This window comes from Moesziomyces antarcticus, assembly GCF_000747765.1.
Source record: "Moesziomyces antarcticus DNA, scaffold: scaffold_v10002, strain JCM 10317, whole genome shotgun sequence".
Classification (NCBI taxonomy): Eukaryota; Fungi; Basidiomycota; class Ustilaginomycetes; order Ustilaginales; family Ustilaginaceae; genus Moesziomyces; species Moesziomyces antarcticus.
In genome coordinates this window covers 1,567,772-1,585,417 of record NW_014639008.1, presented here as the reverse complement: position 1 = coordinate 1,585,417, position 17,646 = coordinate 1,567,772, and the positions used below count along the sequence as shown (strand labels likewise).

The following is a 17,646-nucleotide window of genomic DNA, read 5'->3' as shown; positions in this document are numbered from 1 at the left end:
CCTAACCCTAACCCTAACCCTAACCCTAACCCTAACCCTAACCCTAACCCTAACCCTAACCCTAACCCTAACCCTAACCCTAACCCTAACCCTAGGGGCTAGGCAAACTCTAACAGACTAATGATCTAAGTCTAAAGTTTCATCTTTCAAGATTCTAAGTTTGGTTTGATTTCGCGTGAATTTTAGCGCTCATTTTCGAGAGGGCTAGAATTTTCCTTTGGTGGGTAGGTGTGCTTGTTGCCTACGGCAATCAACAACGGCATGGCACAGGGCTAAACGTTGCAATGATGCCTGGTTGGTCGGTAGGGGCTAGGGCAGCATCAGCCGAGTGCGTTGCTGCGCACGACTAACGCCGAACGCGAAGGTAGCCTCAACCACGGCCTGGAACTGTTGTTGGGCATGGCGTTGCATGGAGTGGCTCGATTAGCTTTGCTCCAGCCAGACAAATCGCCGCGTGCGCTGCTGCTACGCCCTGATGGATGCCTTTGTCGATGGCCACCGCGCACGCTTGCGTGCTCCGCCCAGCCCGACTCGGACGCCGTCCACCAGGCCCGCGTGCACTGCTCCCAGCGCAGCCCTGCGAGAGCCGTAAGCTGATGCGATCGAATCGGCCGGCTGGCTGGCAGTCGTGCGTTCTTTGACATCTGATCTGAGTGGCACATCCTCGCAAGCTCTCGCCCAACGCTCACGCTATTGCCGCACACGACTCTCCTCCATGCCATGCTGACCGTTGGTCATTTTGTTCTGGATGCCCTCATGAGATCGACACAGCCATCGCACTCGTAAAGGCTTGATTGTTTTGGCACGAGCTGAGGCCGAGTCCGGTGGGTCAGTGGAGGCGCCTCAGCTACGAAGCGTGCCGCCCTGTGTAGCCCCATCTCGTTGTGCATTACCTCGTTGGGAAAGAGGGGGGCTGTTCAGCGTCCGTGCGATTTGCCAGGCGGCAAGGCGACAAAAGAGTAGCTATGCTTGGCTGAAAGTGATCCATCAGCACCGGCAACAGAAGCGAGATCCATGCCGTCGATACGGCAGCCAGGACGACGAACGAAAAGATGAGCCAGGAGCCGTTGGAAGCGATTGGGAAGGGCGAACGCACTCCATATGCGGTGATTGCCGCCGCAATCAGAAGAGCGAGCAAAGCTGTATGTGCCGCAATACCATTTGTAAGGATGAATGTAGAAGAGAGCGGGAATAGATTGTTGGGCTTGGCGGCTGATGCTCACCTGTCAATATCTGCATCGACGCCAAGACGTGCTGGAGCGTCAGCACCCATTGGGCTGCGGGCAAGACGAAGCAGAAGAGGCAAAAGCGGTGAGCGAAAAAGCTCTGCCGAGAGCGTGTGCCAAAGTATACTCACCAAAGGCACCTCGAGCCGAATGACATTCCGCATGAAAGAATGACGCAAGAGCAATGGCAACCTGACGAGCGCCGTCTAGTGGAGGATGGTCTGCCGCTGATTTGTATTTAATGCCAACGGTAAGCTCAGCCGCTAAACGAAGAGAGAGACACCTCCACATCCCCCGTCTCCACCCCTCTCCCGATCCCACCAAGCCCACCCAAACCATGACTCTGCTCTCGTCACTAAAGTCCAAGGCGTCCAAGTCAGACAGCGATTCGGACTCGGATCCGCCGCCTCGATACAGCCAGGTTGTGGACGACTACCCCAACGACAGCAGCTCTTCTGGCGGCTTTGTGCCATCGGCAACACTGCAAGTCGAGGCGATTGGGTACGATACGAATCAGGCATTGACCGGCAGGACGCTGGAAAACATCTCTGTCTTCCGTTTGGGCTGCAAAGATGCCGAGTACGTCTCGATTCGTCTCAAGAAGAACTCCAACTCGTGTGCCCTTGTTCGGGCCTCGGATGAGACTCCTCTCATTTCCACGGTCTACCGCTTTGGCCCTGGCAGACACCCTCGGATGCGCATTCTGGACTCGCAGAGCAAAGTGTCTGTTGAGGAGGCCATCAAAGACGACAATGTGACTGGCGAGCAGGTCGAGGTGAAGAGTCGCTCGCTGATCTCGCGAGCGCAGACCTTCGACATGTCGTTCGGCAAGTTCGAGTGGCGCTACGGCAAGCGCAAGGAGCGAGCAGCTTTCGACGCCGACAACATCCTCATCTTGGAGCGCACGGACAGCGTCTCACTTGCAGATGGCGGGCAGTCCAAGAGTGGTGCGCGCGTTGCGCACCTCATCCGCAACGACGAGTACCGCACCCCCGGCAGCAAGAAATACTCGGGTGGCAACGGTGGCCGCCTATTCATCGATCTGCGCATCTGGAGCGACGACAAGCACACCAACCTCGAGAGGGTCGAGGCATTCGTTGTGGCGAGCTCCATCTTGATGCTCAAGAGAGAGGCGGATCGCTTCATCGACAACCACATCGCCGCCGTGTCTTAGACACAACCCACGCAGTAATGGAATCATGCACCTCGTCGCACCAAGTCGATTGATGTCGGTACAGCGGATGAGCCGAGGAGGTTCGATTGGCTCGCATGTCAGATTGCAAGGTGGTGAGGTCATGATGTTGGGGCGGATGCGTCGTGGTGGTGCTCTGGTGGCGCATCTTGAGCGAGGCTGATGGCTGGCGCTTGATGGATGTGCTTGTCTTTGACTGCGCCTGCCTTTGCCTTTTGGATGAGCTCGTCGAACTGCGATCGATTCGACTTGATCCACGTCTCCTTTTGTTTGTCCACCTGTGCGGCGTGATCCTTGGCCGAGTACTTTGTGCGTTCCCAAGCGGCCAACTCCCGTCTGAGCTGTTGTGTGGACCGTCTTGCCTTGTTCGAGTCGAGGTTGGCGTTCCAGAGGTTGATCCATTGGCGGTGTCGCTCCACCATCCTTTCTCGGTCTCCCGATGTTGGCAAGCCGGCGTCGTCGAGGAGCTTGCGTAGTTCGCGTTCGGAGCGTAGGTTGTACTGTGGCCGAACGAGTCTCTTTTCGTTGGCGCCGAGATCGGCCGAGGTGGATGCGGGTGTAAACCAGGATGATGGCTTTGCGGGTTTGCTGGCTAGACCGCGTTCCTCGAGAGAGGGTTGGGGATCGCCGGCTTTGCAGGTGATTGTGTCGAGATGGCGGTCGAGCGCCGAGACGGTGAACTTGTGCGAGCAGATGGGACACTGGACTAGATCGTCTGCTTTGAGTTGGCGGTCGTGCGACGAGTCGTCGATGTAGTCTGAATCGTCATCGTGCGATGCGCGCCGTGTGGTGTCTTGGATGGGATCGTCGTCGTCGAGGATGGTGAGTGGAGACGATCGTGATCCTGTGGAAGCTTCTGCGGGTGCGTCTGTCCTAGTGCGTTTGGACCTTCGCGGGCTGGTGTTGGTGCTGGTCGAAGGCTGCGGTTCTGGGCTGCGTTTGGATGACGATGCTATTTGTTGCTGCTGCTGCTGCGGCGGCGGCTTGTCCTGCAGGCGCGCCAGGAACGCTCTTGCCTTTTTCCATTCGAGGGCGGTGACTTCGAGCACGGGTTGGGGGATGAGTTCGGAATCGTAGGCTTTGGTCTGCCTGCATTTGGGGCAGAAGCTGCCGGTGTTGCCGGACTGGTTGATGTGTGTGCGGATGCAGGCGGAGCAAAAGGTGTGGTTGCAGCTCTTGATCGAGACGGGCGAGGTGTAGATGTCGAAGCACAGATCGCAGCGCAAGGATGCGTCGAGGTTGCGCAGCGCCGTAAAGTCGTGACGCCAGTCGGAAGGGTCGGTGACGTCGTCCATGAGCGCTGCCACCGTTGTTGGCGCCATGATTGCGAAGACGGTGGCTGGTCGGTGTGGTGTGCGGAAGGCGAGCGGCTTCGCTCCTCCACAACCGCCGCCGCCACTGGCTCCGAAGATGTGACAAATTGCTCAGCTTGCGTGTGGAGCGCGTTGACTGGCGCATGGTGTCTGCTGATTTGTATGCAACAGACTACCGTCCAATCATTATTGGTTTCTTGGCGCAGTTGGTTAGCGCGTCTCCTTAACAATTCCGGTCTATGCGGATCGTTAGGGCTTACGGAGGAGGTCGCCGGTTCGAACCCGGCAGAAATCATTTTTTGGCGGTGCGAGCTCTAAGTGTTAGCCGACCCCCTCTTTTTTTGGCTTTTCGAGTGCCGGCCAAGAAGAGGCTGGGAACGGCGACGGAAGCGTGCCGATACTTCCGAGGCACGTTGCGTCTCAAAGCTGCGTCTCAAAGCTGCGTCTCAAAGCTGCGTCTCAAAGCTGCGTCTCAAAGCTGCGTGGAAACAGCGCGTGAGTCAGTCGACGTCGCGAGTCAGCCAGCTGGGCGTCGGCTGCGTTGGATGCGCGTGGGAAGTGAGGGAGCGTGGGAGCGTGGGAGCGTGGGGTGGCCGTTTCGGCGCCATCCGACACGGCCAGAGTGACCGTGCACCACACGCGTGCATTGGTGACGAGACCCTTTGTTGGGTGGGAGGCGTCGGGTGAGCCGTGCCAAGACGACCAAGCCAAACGCAACACCAACGCGGTCAGCCACGCTCCTCCCGTATGGGCACATGCGAATACCGCTTTGAAGGCCACTCGCAGCTCATCGACAGGCACACAGCATCCGACCGACAGTGAGAGCCGAGCGAGAGCGTGACTGAGACGAGACCACAAGCACAGATTGGGAATCCAGGCGCAATTTCCGCGCGTACGCTTGGGCCCGGCTGGTGCGGCGACTGCCACTGCCACTGCGCGTTCGACTCTCGCCCGCCTCGACGCGGGTCGGAAAAGGAGAGAAAAAAATAGGGTGGTCGTCGTTGTTGGCAGTCGCTGCGACGCACTGGCGCTCGAGATGCCTGATGGCGACCGACGCTTTATTCAACGCCCTTTTCGGCACGCGCCCGCCCAGCCCTGCCTGGCCCTAGCGACAGCGGCGCGATTCCGACTGCGATTCATTTGCACCCTCGACGGCGCGGCCATCGGATCATCACCACTGCTTGCCATCCCATCATCACCCCGCTTCCATCCTCGCTCGCCTTCCACTTTCTCTTTGGTCACCATCACACCTGGCGCCCGTCGTCGGCGCACCCGCACTCTGACTCACCCGTGCCTCCCACGCCCAGTCCCGCGTCTCTGCATCAGCATCAGCATGCCCCTCTAGCCATCACACTCTCGCCATCACGCTCTCACCATCCCTCATCAACCCAGCATTCGTTACCGTCTCTCAATCATCGCCGCACAGCACCACCATCATCACCATGTCGGGTACGTATACATCACCACCACCACCACCACCACCACTACTCCTAGTACAACCCACTAACCCACACCTCGCCTTGCCATCACAGCCTCTCCACCCGCAGAAAAGCCAGAGGCTGAGCATGGCCAGCCCTCCTCTGTCAACCGCCCGCGTCGCGACTCGTCGCCCCTCTCCGACGTATCCCAAAAGCGTCAGCTCAACCACAACCATGACTCCAACGGACGCCACTCCTCCAGCGCCGACGAGGACGGCGACGACGACGACGACCACGACGCCAAACCTGCTCATGCACAGCTCGACCGCATCAAACAAGGCTCGCCCGCCTCCTCCCGCAACAGCTCCCCATCCCGTTCCTCGGCCAAACCAGACCGAAAGCATCTGCTCGAGGCCGAAAACGACCCAGACCTCTACGGCCTTCGCAGATCCGGCCGTGCCAGCAGAAAGTCCTACACCGACCTCAACGACGACGACGTCGACGTCGACTCGGACGACGCCGCCGCCTCCGTCTCCTCCCGCCGTCGCCATCTAGTCAAAGGCGGTCGCGCCTCCATTCGCAGCTCCATCCACGCCTCCGACGATGACGACAATGCCAACGACCAAGACAACCATGAGAGCGACGACGACGCCGACGATGACGACGACGAAGAGTTCGGCCCCGCAAGGTCAAAAGCGAAGCGCAAGCAAAAGCGCTCCTCCGCCCCACGTCTCTCCTCGGCCGACCTCGAAGCATCGCGCGTATCCAGTCGCAACGCAAAGCGCATCCCCAACTACACCGACGACTATGCAGACCTCGGCGACGACGACCCCTTCGAGGACGAGGCCGACATCGCCGCCCAGCAGCACGCCCTCCAAGCAGGCACCATCGAGGAAGAGGACGTCATCGAAAGCATCGTCGGACACGAGCGTCACGAGGACCGTCTCGACGAGGCCGAAGACATCCCCACCCAAAACCTTCGCTTCATCGTCAAGTGGAAGGGCTACTCGCACCTCCACGACACGCACGAGACCTACGACTTTCTCAAACGCTACCGCGGCTTCAAGCGCGTAGACAACTACATCAAACACGTCTTCTACCGCCAAAAGGCGCTCCTCTCCGATCCGAACGCCTCGCGCGAGGACATCGAGGCGCTCCAGATCGAAAGGGAGAGGCAGGCCGAACTCATCGAGAGCTTCAAGACCGTCGAACGCATCATCGCACAGCGCAACAACGACGCCAACAAGGACATCCCCTACCCGCATCTCGCCTACCTCGTCAAGTGGAAGGGCCTCCCCTACGCGGACTGCACCTGGGAGGCCGAAGAGGAGATCAAGGAGCTCGCACACGACGCCATCGCAGCCTACCTCGCACGCTCCACCTCCACCCTCGTCCCCTGGCGCTCCCAGAACTTCTCCCAGGGCAGACCCAAGTACACGCGCATGACCGAGCAGCCCGCCTACATCAGCGCAGGCACCCTCAAGGACTTCCAGATGACCGGCCTCAACTGGCTCGCCTACCTCTGGTCCAAAAACGAGAATGGCATCCTCGCAGACGAGATGGGCCTCGGCAAGACCGTCCAGACCGTCGCCTTCCTCTCCTACCTCTTCCACTCGTGCTACCAGTACGGTCCCTTCCTCGTCGTCGTGCCCCTCTCCACGCTGCCCGCCTGGATGAACCAGTTCGAGCACTGGGCGCCCGACCTCAACGCCATCGCCTACATCGGCAACAGCGCCAGCAGAGACATGATCCGCGACTACGAGTTCGGCCCGCCCAAAAAGATGCGCTTCAACGTGCTCGTCACCACCTACGAGTTCATCCTCAAGGACCGCGCCGAACTCGGACAGATCAAGTGGCAGTACCTCGCCGTCGACGAGGCGCATCGTCTCAAAAACTCCGAGGCCCAGCTCTACGAGGCGCTCAACAGCTTCCACGCCGCCGGCAAGCTCCTCATCACCGGCACGCCGCTCCAGAACAACGTCAAGGAACTCATCGCCCTCCTCCACTTCCTCCGCCCGGACCAGTTCGACCTCGACGTCGACTTTGACATCAACAACGTCGACCAGTCCGTCATCAAGGAGCTCCACGAGAAGCTCGACAACGTCATGCTTCGTCGCCTCAAAAAGGACGTCGTCAAGGAGCTCCCCACCAAGTCCGAAAAGATCCTCCGCGTCGAAATGTCGGCCATGCAGCAGCGCATGTACAAGGCCATCCTCACACGCAACTACTCGCTCCTCAGCGGCGCATCCACGGCGCAGTTCTCGCTGCTCAACATCGCCATCGAGCTCAAAAAGGCGTCCAACCATCCTTACCTCTTCGACGGCACCGAGGCCATCTCGGACAACCGCGAAGAGACGCTCAAGGGCCTCGTCATGCACAGCGGCAAGATGGTGCTCCTCGACAAGCTCCTCGCTCGTCTCAAGGCCGACGGTCACCGCGTGCTCATCTTCAGCCAGATGGTCCGCATGCTCGACATCCTCTCGGACTACATGTCGCTCCGCGGCTACATCCACCAGCGACTCGACGGCACCATCTCCTCCGAGGTCCGCAAGAAGGCCATCGAGCACTTCAACGCCGAGGGCTCGCCCGACTTTGCCTTCCTCCTCTCCACCCGCGCAGGTGGCCTCGGCATCAACCTCGAGACCGCCGACACCGTCATCATCTTTGACAGCGACTGGAATCCGCAGAACGATCTTCAGGCCATGGCGCGCGCCCACCGTCTCAACTCCAAGTTCCACGTCAGCGTCTTCCGCCTGCTCACCAAGGACACCGTCGAGGAAGACGTGCTGGAGCGCGCCAAGCGCAAGATGGTGCTCGAGTATGCCATCATCCACCAGATGGACACTTCGGGCACCAACTTTGCGCCCAAGGGCTCGGCCAAGAATCAGCCCCAGTTCAGCAAGGAAGAGCTCGGCGCCATCCTCAAGTTTGGCGCTCAGAACATGTTCAAGAGCGAAAACGAGGACGGCCAGCAGAAGAAGCTCGACGAGATGGACCTCGACGACATTCTCTCCCACGCCGAGGCCCACGAGACCGAGGCAGACCCCACGGGAAGCTCGGCGGGTGGCCAGGAGTTCCTCAAGTCGTTCGCACAGGTGCAGGACTTCAAGGCCGACGTCAGCTGGGACGACATCATCCCGCTCGAAGAGCGCCAAAAGGTCGAGGAGGAAGAGCGCAAGAAGGCCGTCGAGGAGGCGGCCGCCGCAGCCAGCTCGTCGCGACGACGCGCCGCCGCCCAGGTGGCGCCCGGCGCGTACGACAATGGCGAGGGCGATGACCGTGCGACCTCGCCGGGTGCAGGCAAGGATGCTGCCAGCAAGCGCTCGCGCAAGACGGCCGCCCAGCGTTCGGTCGAGATGAAGGAGCGCGACCTGCGTGTGCTCATCCGCGGCATCCAGCGATGGGGCGACATCCGATACAAGACAGACCCCATCATCAAAGAGGGCAAGCTGCAGGACAAGAACCGTCAGGTGCTCTACCAGATCTCGGACGAGCTCGTCAAGACGTGCGAGGACGCAGTGGCCGAGCACAACGCCTTCATGAAGGGCAAGCAGGAACGCGGCGAGGAGATCTCGTCGGCGCTGCGCCAGAAGGCCGTGCTCATCTCCTGCCGTGGCATCACGGGCATCAACGCCGAGACGGTGCTCATCCGCCACTACGACCTGCGGCTGCTCGCCGAGACGCTCGACAACGTCGACGACCCGCTACAGTGGCGTGTGCCTTCGGAGCACCTCAAGGCGACGCTCAACTGGGCCGGCGGCTGGGACGCCAAGGACGACGCCATGCTGCTGGTGGGCATCTGGAAGTACGGCTTTGGCGCGTGGGAGCAGATCGAAACCGACCCGGACCTCAACATGGAGGGCAAATTCTTCCTCGAGGAAGGCAAAAAGGCCAACCAGGAGCCCCATGCTGCCGAGAAGGATGCGCCGCGCAGCGGCACCTCGGGACCGCCGCAGGGCAAGCCGCGACCGATCCCCAACGCCATCCATCTGGTGCGACGTGGCGACTATCTGCTCAAGGTGCTGCGCGAGTACGACGACAATGCCAAGGCGTACCAGAAGAGTCTGGCCGAGGGCGGCGGCAAGGCGACCAAGAAGGCGCGAAAGAGCACGTCGCCGACGCACTCGCCCGCGCCGACGGGCAAGGCGGGCCGAGGCGCGTCCAGCGGTGCTGCGGACAAGCGCCGACCTGCGCCCGTCTACTCGTCCGACTCGGAGGACGAGAGCGAGTACTCGAGCATGGACGAGGCCGAGTGCAAGGAGCTCATGCGGCCGTGCAAGAAGCAGCTCAAGCGGCTGCGCGACGGCACGGACGATCTGGAGCGCGACCAGAAGGTGTCGGTGCTCAAAGAGTGTCTGTCTGCGATCGGCGGCCACATTGACCATCTGCTCGAGACCAAGTTTGCGAGCCTCTCGCCCAAGGAGAAGGACCGCTGGTTCCACCACCTGTGGGCGTTTAGCGCGTACTTCTGGCCCAAGAAGGTCAAGCCGTCGAAGCTGCGTGCCATCTTCAACAAGCTGGTGATGAACGGGCCGACGACGACGACGGCGCCTGGCACTGCGGCGGCGGCTGCGTCACCTGCGCGTCCAGCGGCGGCTGGTGGAGCGGGATCGCCGGCTGGCGGCGCGCGCGTCAAGACGGAGCCAGGCGCGGGAGGAGCGAGCGAGAACGGCGGTGGACACGCGAGCGGCGCAGCGACGTCGATGGATTTCAAGCGCAAGGCGAATCCGCTGCAGGATGCGCCGATCCCCAAGAAGCCGCGCACGTCGATGCACGGCAACGGCTATGGCGGCTCGTACTATCCGCCGCAGCAGGGAGCTTACGGCGGATCGCATCCTCCTCCGGGACCGCCGCCGCCTCCGCCGCCCGCACACGCGTTTGGAGGAGGTGGACGTGAGTCGTACCCGCCTGGCTATGCCGATCGACGCGATTCGCCGTACCGCGAAGGACGCGATCGAGAGTACCGCGACGGCCGCTACGCCTACCCGCCGCCTCCGCCGCCCCCGAGCGGAGGAGGAGGAGGAGGAGGAGGAGGCTATGGCGGATATCAGCCGTACCAGCCGCCGCCGCCTCCTTCGCACGGCTACGACTACCGCCGATGATCGTGATTGACCCCCCGAAGTGCAATTCCTCAGTCTTGTTTCCACAGATGGGCCCGAGATCGTGCTTTGCAGAGTGAACGAGTAAGTGAGTCTGGACGTGGCTGAGCTGGAGGGGGAGTGGCGGGCGAGTCTAACACGTTGTGATTTTTTTGGAGCGCGATTGCCCAGTGTTAGTTTTCGGGACGGCGCTCGGGACTCGATTGCGTCGCGAGAGCTGGTCAGTGCCACGCCGGCCAGCAGTGCCAAAAGGCGGCGAGTGATGCAGGTCGGCGTGCAGCAACCAACACTGCAACCCACCACGACCCTAGCCTCTCCCCCGACCATCCAACCATCTCAACACCCATACCTCGGCTCTATTCGGCACACCTTTGCTCGCCAGTCGAGCTCTCAGCGAGTGCGAGCCAACAGCCCGACTTTTCGACCCACTTTTCGACGTCTCTAGGTGGTGGACACGATGGTAAAGGTGACGGCGGCCTAGCACAACTATGTCTTCGCCATGGCTTTCTGCCTCGGATGCGCAGCATTCCACCGCGGACGACAACGCGTGGGCCGCCACCGCCGCATCGTCGAGTCAGCAGATTTGTAGTCGCAAGTCGTCGTTTCAAACAGTTTCCAGGCCAGACGGCGTCGACGATCCGTGGTCTGACCGGCAGCCCAGCACATCCAGTGGACAGCTCCGGGCGCGAAAGTCGTTTCTTACTCCATCAAGGGCGGAAGTTGTGGATCGGCACCCGCTTCGATCGCCGTCTCCAGGTCAGGCAGGCGCGCGGCCAGAAGCAACAAGAAGACCATCGGCAGTAGCAGCCGAGTGGAAAGCCATCAGCAACGGCCTTGCAGGTTTATTCGGTGGATCTTCTACCAGCACAGAGTACAGCTGGCCGCCAGATCCCTCCTCCTCCTCCCAAATCCACGTCGACGACGAGGCCAACAAGGGCCGCGTCGAATCCACGCTCGGCAAGCTTGAAAACTGGTTCGGTCTCCAGCCTCCGCCCTCGCAACGCGCTCAATCTGCATCTACATCTACATCCGCTGCCAACGAAAGAAGGGAGGTAGGAGATGGACAGGTTCGAGTCTTGATCCACCCGGTCTCATCAGGAGACACGCTGGCTTCTTTGGCGCTGCATTACGGCGCCGACATCCAGGTGCTGCGCAAGGCGAATCGGTTGTGGCCCGGTGATCCCGTGCAGATCCGCAAATCGATCTACGTGCCCGTGGACAGCTGCAAGCATCGGCCGCCAAACGCAAACATTAGGGTGATGCACACAAAACAAGGCGCCGTCGATCCTACGCTGGCATTTGTACCAAAGGAGGACGACGATCTGCTGACCGGCACGCCGGTCGAAGAGTTGGTTCCAGGCTTGCCGGGCGGTGCGGATCCGGTAGCATCCTTTATGCCGGAAACGAACAAAGCCTATTCCCAAGAGGCGTTTGGAACGTCGCTTTCTCGAACTGGCTCGGTCAAGAGCTTGACTCCCGCGCTACGCGCGCTCAATCAAGCACACAGCTCGAGCGCAGGCGGAGGTGCAGGTGGAGGTGCAGGCAGGGATGGTGGATCGAGCATAGCAGCGTCGGGAACCAGTGGTGGGTTCGTGCCGCCTCAGCAGCCGCTGCATGTGGCCAAAGTGCCAGCGGACCAGCTGCGCTTCTTCCCCACCGACGCACCCTCCACAGCCGGCAAGAGCGGCATCGACGATCTGCTAAGCACCACGCCCAACGGTGCAGAGAGACCCACTCTATCCCGTGCCGTTTCGAGCAGTACGTCAGCAATGGACGACGATGAAGAGTGGAAGCCCAACACGTGGCACTTTGGCCGTCCTGCCACCAACACCACCAGCACCAACTCGAATACCGAGGCAGAGGGATATCGTGGGTGGAATGACGCTCCTCCTCCCTCGAATGGCGTCGTAGCAAGAGCATACACTCAACCGCGGCAGTCGCACCACCGGCTGTTGGACGACCTCGCAGCGGGCTTACCTGCCAACCCAGGCGCAGCGAGCAAGTGGGCGCGTCCGATCCAATTTGGTGACTCGCTACCCTCCAACTCCACCACTACCACCGCCGCCGCCAAGGAGAGAAAAGGCGGGCTAGGAAGATTGCTCGATGATACGATCCGGGGCAGGATCAGTGTGGAGCGCGCATTGGGCAACGCATTCGAGACGACGTCGAGACAGCTAGCACCGCCAAGGCCATCAGCGGCATCCAGGCCACCACCAGCATCCAGACCACCGCCCCCAGCAGCGTCGCAAAGCTCGGGATTGCAGGATGCACCGATCGCGGCAAAGGTGGATGGTGGCGTCATGGATCGAGGCGGCTCGACAGTGGCCAGACGCAACCGCACAGACTGGACAAAGAGCAAGGACGATTAGACGCAAGCACCGACTCAAGAGTATCCGCATCCCATCCGCACATCTGCCCATTCGCATTCGCAAATCATACACTGTGCACCTCTTGTGTCCTCGGTACCGCGGTCCTCGTCCTGACTTACTGAGGTGGTGTGCGCTGTGTTCGCGCGCGGGAGATGCGGCTAGGCGGTGCGGAACGCTGGTCCAACGGCGCGTGTGCGGAATCCTAGTTGGGTCGGCGAATTAGCCGGCCAGTGAGCCGCACTGAGACTGTTCCGCATCGCCCGTCATCCAACCTGCACGCAAAGCACTGCGCAGCTTACGTTTGAGCGACACCAATCGAGCCCTCGCCACTGAGTCTGCTATCCAAGGGTGCGAAGCGCAACACAGGAGCGCAAGGTGAAGCGAGAGCGCGGCCGAAGGTGGAGCAAATGACTCGGAAGAATCAATTCCGAAGATCCGGCGGAGTGCGCGGTGGGACAAATTTGATTGCCGAAGGTACGGCACTCATCGTCTGGAAAGAGGACCTTGTTGTACCACCACAACACCCTTCCGCTTTATTCGCATCGAAGCTTCGTCTCGAAGCAGGTTCTGATCATTGAGATCCTCCATCGTGCGACTCATCAAGAGCGTATTCGTCCAGCTTTGCTCTGCATCGCCCGTGCCACATCGGAGACCAAAGTTGAGGCCGCGGTAGATCGGACCGCTTCTCTTCGCACACATAAGCTCAGCTGAACAAGTCCTCAAAGCTTGACCGGTTGGCCCCCGCCTCTGACAAGCTCCGTTTGTGCACTCCGGCCTTGCACGTAGCTTCATCCACAAGCTCGTTCGGCTCGCTTTGCTCTAGCCAGACCATTAAGCAACCCCCCCCCCCCACTGCACTTGCAACCGGACACGATGACTCGACCGGACGGCGCCGACTCGGCCGTACCTTCAGCTGCATCGCACGGCATCAAGACCATCTCGACTTCTGCATCCGTGACTTTGCCCAAGCCGTGCATCCTTCTGACCGCCGAGCAGCGCGGCGCACTCTCACTCCGTATCTTGCGTCACACTCGATCCTCGCCTTTGCCGGATGCCGACATCCTTGCCTTCCAAGCGCTGGTCAACGATTCGTTCCGTGGTCCGTACCACGACGAAAACTTTGGTGGAAAGTTGCGATACCCTACGGCCCGGGAGCTTGTTGATGATCTCAACCACAGCGACGAAGGAGGCTGGGTGTTTATGCTGTCCACCGCCGAGGGAGTTCCAGTAGCGGGAGCAAAGGTCACCTTCAGTGGCGTAGGGATGGATGCAGGTCCAGGTATTCATACGCTCCCTAACCCCACTTACATTCCGGACGATGCACAAGGCAAGCCGGTCTTTTGGCTAGGTGCGCTGGGGTCAGTTGCTCCGGGCACAGGATCGGCGATCATTGCACATATCAAGAAGTTCTTGGCGGAATCCTATCCGCACGGATACGTGCTCAAGGCGTTTACCGTGGCAGAATGGGGTGTCAACCCAGACTTTGCGATTCCACAGGACTCGCCACTGGTGACGTTCTTCGAAAGACAGGCGTTCAAAGTGAGCGAATACAGTTGGAAAGCGCCAGGAACCTGGGACAGCTTCTACGGCGGATGTCTTGCGGCGATAGAGTACGTCCACACGCCCTAGAACTCCAATTTGCAGTTGAAGAGATGCAAAGTAGAGACACGACTGTGCCAATGCGTGTAAGAGAGGAGCGAGTGGCCCACACACATAACGTGGCGCACGACTGTCAAAGGCAACAAGGATGGATACAGCGCACATCCACGTCGGCCGTCTCCCTCGGCACATGCGGGAAACAGCATCGCGCTCATGGCTGTTGCGCCAATCAAGATTCGTGCGCTCGAGGCCAAGAGCGGCTGCGTGTGCGAGAACGAGTGTGGTCGCGAGTGCTGGTACAATTCCCACAGCACCAACGCCAAGTAGCAGCATGTGCGAGAGGAAAAGGACCCAAGTTGCCTCGCGGCAACACATTCACCAGCCCATGCACACTAGGCTCGAATCACAATGTCAAGCCTCGGCGCCACAGCTCTTGGACTCGTAGTACCCGACTGCTCAATTCCAGCATCCTTCGGCAGCATCGACACAACCCGGCAGCCGCAACGGACCGAGTAGATGCGGGGTGGCAGGTGTTGCTCTCCGTTAAATGGGTCCCTTTTCGAGGCTCCCTTTTTTACTCCGCATTTCTCGCCGCTTTACTCTCGCGAGAATCTCGCAATTGAACTGATTCTGAAGGTACGACACTGTCGCTAACACCATCAGACGAAGCGCCTCTTACGGAACACAGAGCCGTGCGCGATACGAGGGCAGGACGGTGGCTTGAACATGCTCTCAAGCTCTTATGGGCAAAAGAGGCAAAAAAGGCAAAAGAGAAATGCTCCGTACTGGGCTCGAACCAGTGACCTTCCGTTGTAAATACTCAGCTGTGCTGAGGCACCGTGTATTAGACGGATGCGATAATCCAACTACGCTAACGAAGCTTGATGTCTACCAAATTCAGAATTGCGTCCATGACAGCAATACCGTATTGGGTCCACAACAACGCCTCTCGTCGCTCCGGTTCTATCGGCGTAATCCTTCACCGGCCTGTCGAGTGTTTCACAGGACGCTGGGTGCAGTGACTGGTGAAAGATCAGAGAGAAGGTTTTTCTCAGGCGCAAGATCCTTGCCTAGTAGCCAGATCGACTCAAAGACCAGGTCCGTAGGATCCGAAGCAGCACCGGCGAGCGCGCTTGGCTGCCAAGTGTGCGCATGTCCATCTGGAAACAGAGTGTTGCTCTCACATCTCGGCTGGAAAGCGCTCATAGAAGCACAGGGGATGCATTGGAATTGACGACGAAAGATCTAGGCGAGAGGGGTCGTCGTCGGTGTTGTTGGGATTCGGCACGCTTAAAGAGCGGAGGCACCGGTGATGATGTCGACGAGGTCGTTGGTGATGGCGGCCTGTCGACCGCGGTTGTAGATCATGTTGAGGTTGGAGATCATGTCGCCGGCGTTCTTGGAGGCGTTGTCCATGGCGTTGCGCTTGGAGTTGATCTCGGAGGCGTGTCCCTCGACGAGGGCGGCGTAGACGGCGTTGGCAAAGGCGAACTCGGCGAGGTCCTTGGTGACGTCGTCCTCCTGCTCGTAGAGCTTGAACTGGGTGGCGTTGCGGAGCGCGTTTTCGGAGAAGACCTCGATGACGTCGGACTCGAAGGAGAGGGCCGAGACGTACTTGTTGTAGATGAGGTTGACCTTGTCGAACTTGATGCCGGACTTGATGATCTGGTCTGCGATGGCGGTTGCGTCGGCGAAGGTGGGGACGTCCTTGCCGATCTGGTTGAAGGAGAGCGAGATGTTCTTGGGGAGCGCGCGGCCGAGCTGGGCCTTGGACTTTTCGCCGAGGACGATGATGGCGGGGCCCTCGGAGGAGTTGGCGTCGCCGGCGGCGGCACCGATCTTGTTGAACTCGGCCTTGGTGCGCTTTGTGACGGAGGAGTGGATACCGCCGCAGAGACCCTTGTCGGAGGAGACGACGATGAAGAGCTGGCGGCCACCCTCGGGAGCGACGGCCTCGGAGTTCTTGAAGATCTCTGCGGAGCGAGCAGAAGCGGGGAGGGTGGGGATGTTGAGCTAGAGTGTCGGATGGAGCCGCGTGCGGGTGGAGGAGACTACACTTACCGTTGTTGGCGTCACCGTAGGCCTTGGCAGCGGCCATGGCGCGCTGGGCCTTGTTGAGCTTGGTGGAGGCGATCATCTTCATGGACTGTTCAGGCGAGTCGATGCGGAATAGACAGCGCGCAGAGATCGGATGTCAGAACGGTGCGCTGAGGATGTGGTGCGGGGTGGGATGACCGCGGGATGTAGGAGCGGCTGCAAGGGCGGAGTGCGGGTCGGTCGTAGAAATGCTGGTTGGGGAATGCTGGTTGTATGGCGCTTGGCGCTTGGCGGAGAGACGGCGTGATGCGATGGTAACCTACCTTGGTGATCTTTTCGATGTTCTTGACCGACTTGATGCGCTGTTCGGTCTCGCGGAGAGGGGCGGCCTGGGAGGCGGACGAGTGGAATCCGGCGCGGGCGGCGATGGCGACGGGGGCGGCCGAGTGGATGGCGGCCATGGCGGGGCGCGCGGCGCGAGGAAGCATAGCCATTGTGAAAGAGACGCGACGGCGGTTGGTGATGACGAGGAGGAGGTGGTGGTGATGGTGATGGCGATGACGAGATGGCGGAGGTGCCGACAGTGACTTGGCTGAGGGGATCTTGGCTCTTCGGAAGTGCCGCTGCGATTTGCCCTTGGATTGAGAGGGCGGCAGCCCAGCGTGTTGAGCGACCACCGACTGGCCTCTGCGTTTGGCCTCGGCGTCGGTTCCGGCTTTGCCCTCTCTGCCCTTCGAGGCGCGTGGGAATATACTGGCCGGCTGCCCCGACTACAAATTTCCCCAATCGATCACAAATTCAACCTTTCTTCCGCCCCCGCTGATTGTCTCGTGCGAGTGGTTGTGGCATTTGAGAAGAAAGGGCGCGAACCCAACACCGCAGCCAGCAGCCAACAGCCAGCAGCCAACAGCCAGACAGCCAGCCGTCGAGTGGAGAGGCAGAGCAGCAGAGCGACAGAGAACGCAGCGCAGCGCGTCTGAAAAAACCCGGCTGGACTCAGCCTTCGACTGCCACCCGCAACCGCAACGGCAGCGTGACTCCACCATCTCCACCGCCATCACCCGCTCCGCACCACCACCACCACACAGCAGCGGAATCACCACCATGTCCGACGCAGACACCCTCCAGAACGCCGCTTCGGCACAACCCGCAGACGTCCCAGAGCAGCAGCAGGACTCCGCAGACCTCTTTGGCGGCTTGAAGAAGAAGAAGAAGGACAAGAAGAAGCTTGATCTCGACCTTGACCTCGACGAGAACGACGCCGACAACAAGGATGCAAACGCAGATGCCGACGCTCCCGCAGACGACGACGAGCTCAACGTGCGTTTCTCCCTTTCCTCCCGCCCACTTCTGATGTCCGATGTCCGGTTACTAACCGTCTTCTATCCCCCCC

The 17,646-nt window shown here is 60.3% G+C and overlaps 8 protein-coding genes and 2 non-coding genes across 10 annotated transcripts in view; 6 read left to right on the top strand and 4 right to left on the bottom strand.

Moving 5' to 3' along the window:
- Positions 1-917: 917 nt before the first annotated feature.
- PAN0_002c1457 (uncharacterized protein) lies at positions 918-1,383 on the bottom strand (the record flags this gene model as incomplete). The annotated part of the gene is made up of 3 exons (XM_014803622.1): positions 918-1,140; positions 1,224-1,277; positions 1,358-1,383. 3 exons carry the CDS (start codon positions 1,381-1,383, stop codon positions 918-920), a joined length of 303 nt encoding a protein of 100 aa, XP_014659108.1.
- Positions 1,384-1,563: 180 nt separating this feature from the next.
- PAN0_002d1456 (uncharacterized protein) lies at positions 1,564-2,400 on the top strand (the record flags this gene model as incomplete). Its single annotated transcript, XM_014803621.1, has 1 exon — positions 1,564-2,400. The coding sequence occupies one exon, from the start codon at positions 1,564-1,566 to the stop codon at positions 2,398-2,400; it is 837 nt and encodes a 278-aa protein (XP_014659107.1).
- A 119-nt stretch (positions 2,401-2,519) lies between these two features.
- On the bottom strand, positions 2,520-3,740 carry PAN0_002c1455 (postreplication repair E3 ubiquitin-protein ligase rad18; the record flags this gene model as incomplete). Its single annotated transcript, XM_014803620.1, has 1 exon — positions 2,520-3,740. One exon carries the CDS (start codon positions 3,738-3,740, stop codon positions 2,520-2,522), a length of 1,221 nt encoding a protein of 406 aa, XP_014659106.1.
- Positions 3,741-3,922: 182 nt separating this feature from the next.
- Positions 3,923-4,026, top strand: PAN0_t002d0010. Its single transcript has 2 exons — positions 3,923-3,960; positions 3,991-4,026. It is a non-coding gene; the product is annotated as a tRNA-Val (tRNA).
- Positions 4,027-4,478: 452 nt separating this feature from the next.
- On the top strand, positions 4,479-10,251 carry PAN0_002d1454 (ATP-dependent DNA helicase hrp3; the record flags this gene model as incomplete). Its single annotated transcript, XM_014803619.1, has 4 exons — positions 4,479-4,549; positions 4,609-4,696; positions 5,039-5,180; positions 5,264-10,251. 4 exons carry the CDS (start codon positions 4,479-4,481, stop codon positions 10,249-10,251), a joined length of 5,289 nt encoding a protein of 1,762 aa, XP_014659105.1.
- A 485-nt stretch (positions 10,252-10,736) lies between these two features.
- Positions 10,737-12,617, top strand: PAN0_002d1453 (uncharacterized protein; the record flags this gene model as incomplete). Its single annotated transcript, XM_014803618.1, has 1 exon — positions 10,737-12,617. The coding sequence occupies one exon, from the start codon at positions 10,737-10,739 to the stop codon at positions 12,615-12,617; it is 1,881 nt and encodes a 626-aa protein (XP_014659104.1).
- Positions 12,618-13,490: 873 nt separating this feature from the next.
- On the top strand, positions 13,491-14,246 carry PAN0_002d1452 (uncharacterized protein; the record flags this gene model as incomplete). The annotated part of the gene is made up of 1 exon (XM_014803617.1): positions 13,491-14,246. The coding sequence occupies one exon, from the start codon at positions 13,491-13,493 to the stop codon at positions 14,244-14,246; it is 756 nt and encodes a 251-aa protein (XP_014659103.1).
- Positions 14,247-14,992: 746 nt separating this feature from the next.
- Positions 14,993-15,097, bottom strand: PAN0_t002c0009. Its single transcript has 2 exons — positions 15,059-15,097; positions 14,993-15,028 (listed from the first exon to the last, which is right to left on the bottom strand). It is a non-coding gene; the product is annotated as a tRNA-Ile (tRNA).
- Positions 15,098-15,506: 409 nt separating this feature from the next.
- On the bottom strand, positions 15,507-16,747 carry PAN0_002c1451 (ATP synthase F1 gamma; the record flags this gene model as incomplete). Its single annotated transcript, XM_014803616.1, has 3 exons — positions 15,507-16,189; positions 16,278-16,362; positions 16,418-16,747. 3 exons carry the CDS (start codon positions 16,745-16,747, stop codon positions 15,507-15,509), a joined length of 1,098 nt encoding a protein of 365 aa, XP_014659102.1.
- A 610-nt stretch (positions 16,748-17,357) lies between these two features.
- The window catches only part of PAN0_002d1450 (eukaryotic translation initiation factor 2 beta), a gene marked incomplete at both ends in the record, with an annotated part of 1,047 nt that continues 758 nt past the window's right edge, over positions 17,358-17,646 (top strand). The window contains one exon of the mRNA XM_014803615.1: positions 17,358-17,573. Coding sequence (XP_014659101.1) covers positions 17,358-17,573 — 216 coding nt within the window. The remainder of the gene's footprint in view (positions 17,574-17,646) is intronic.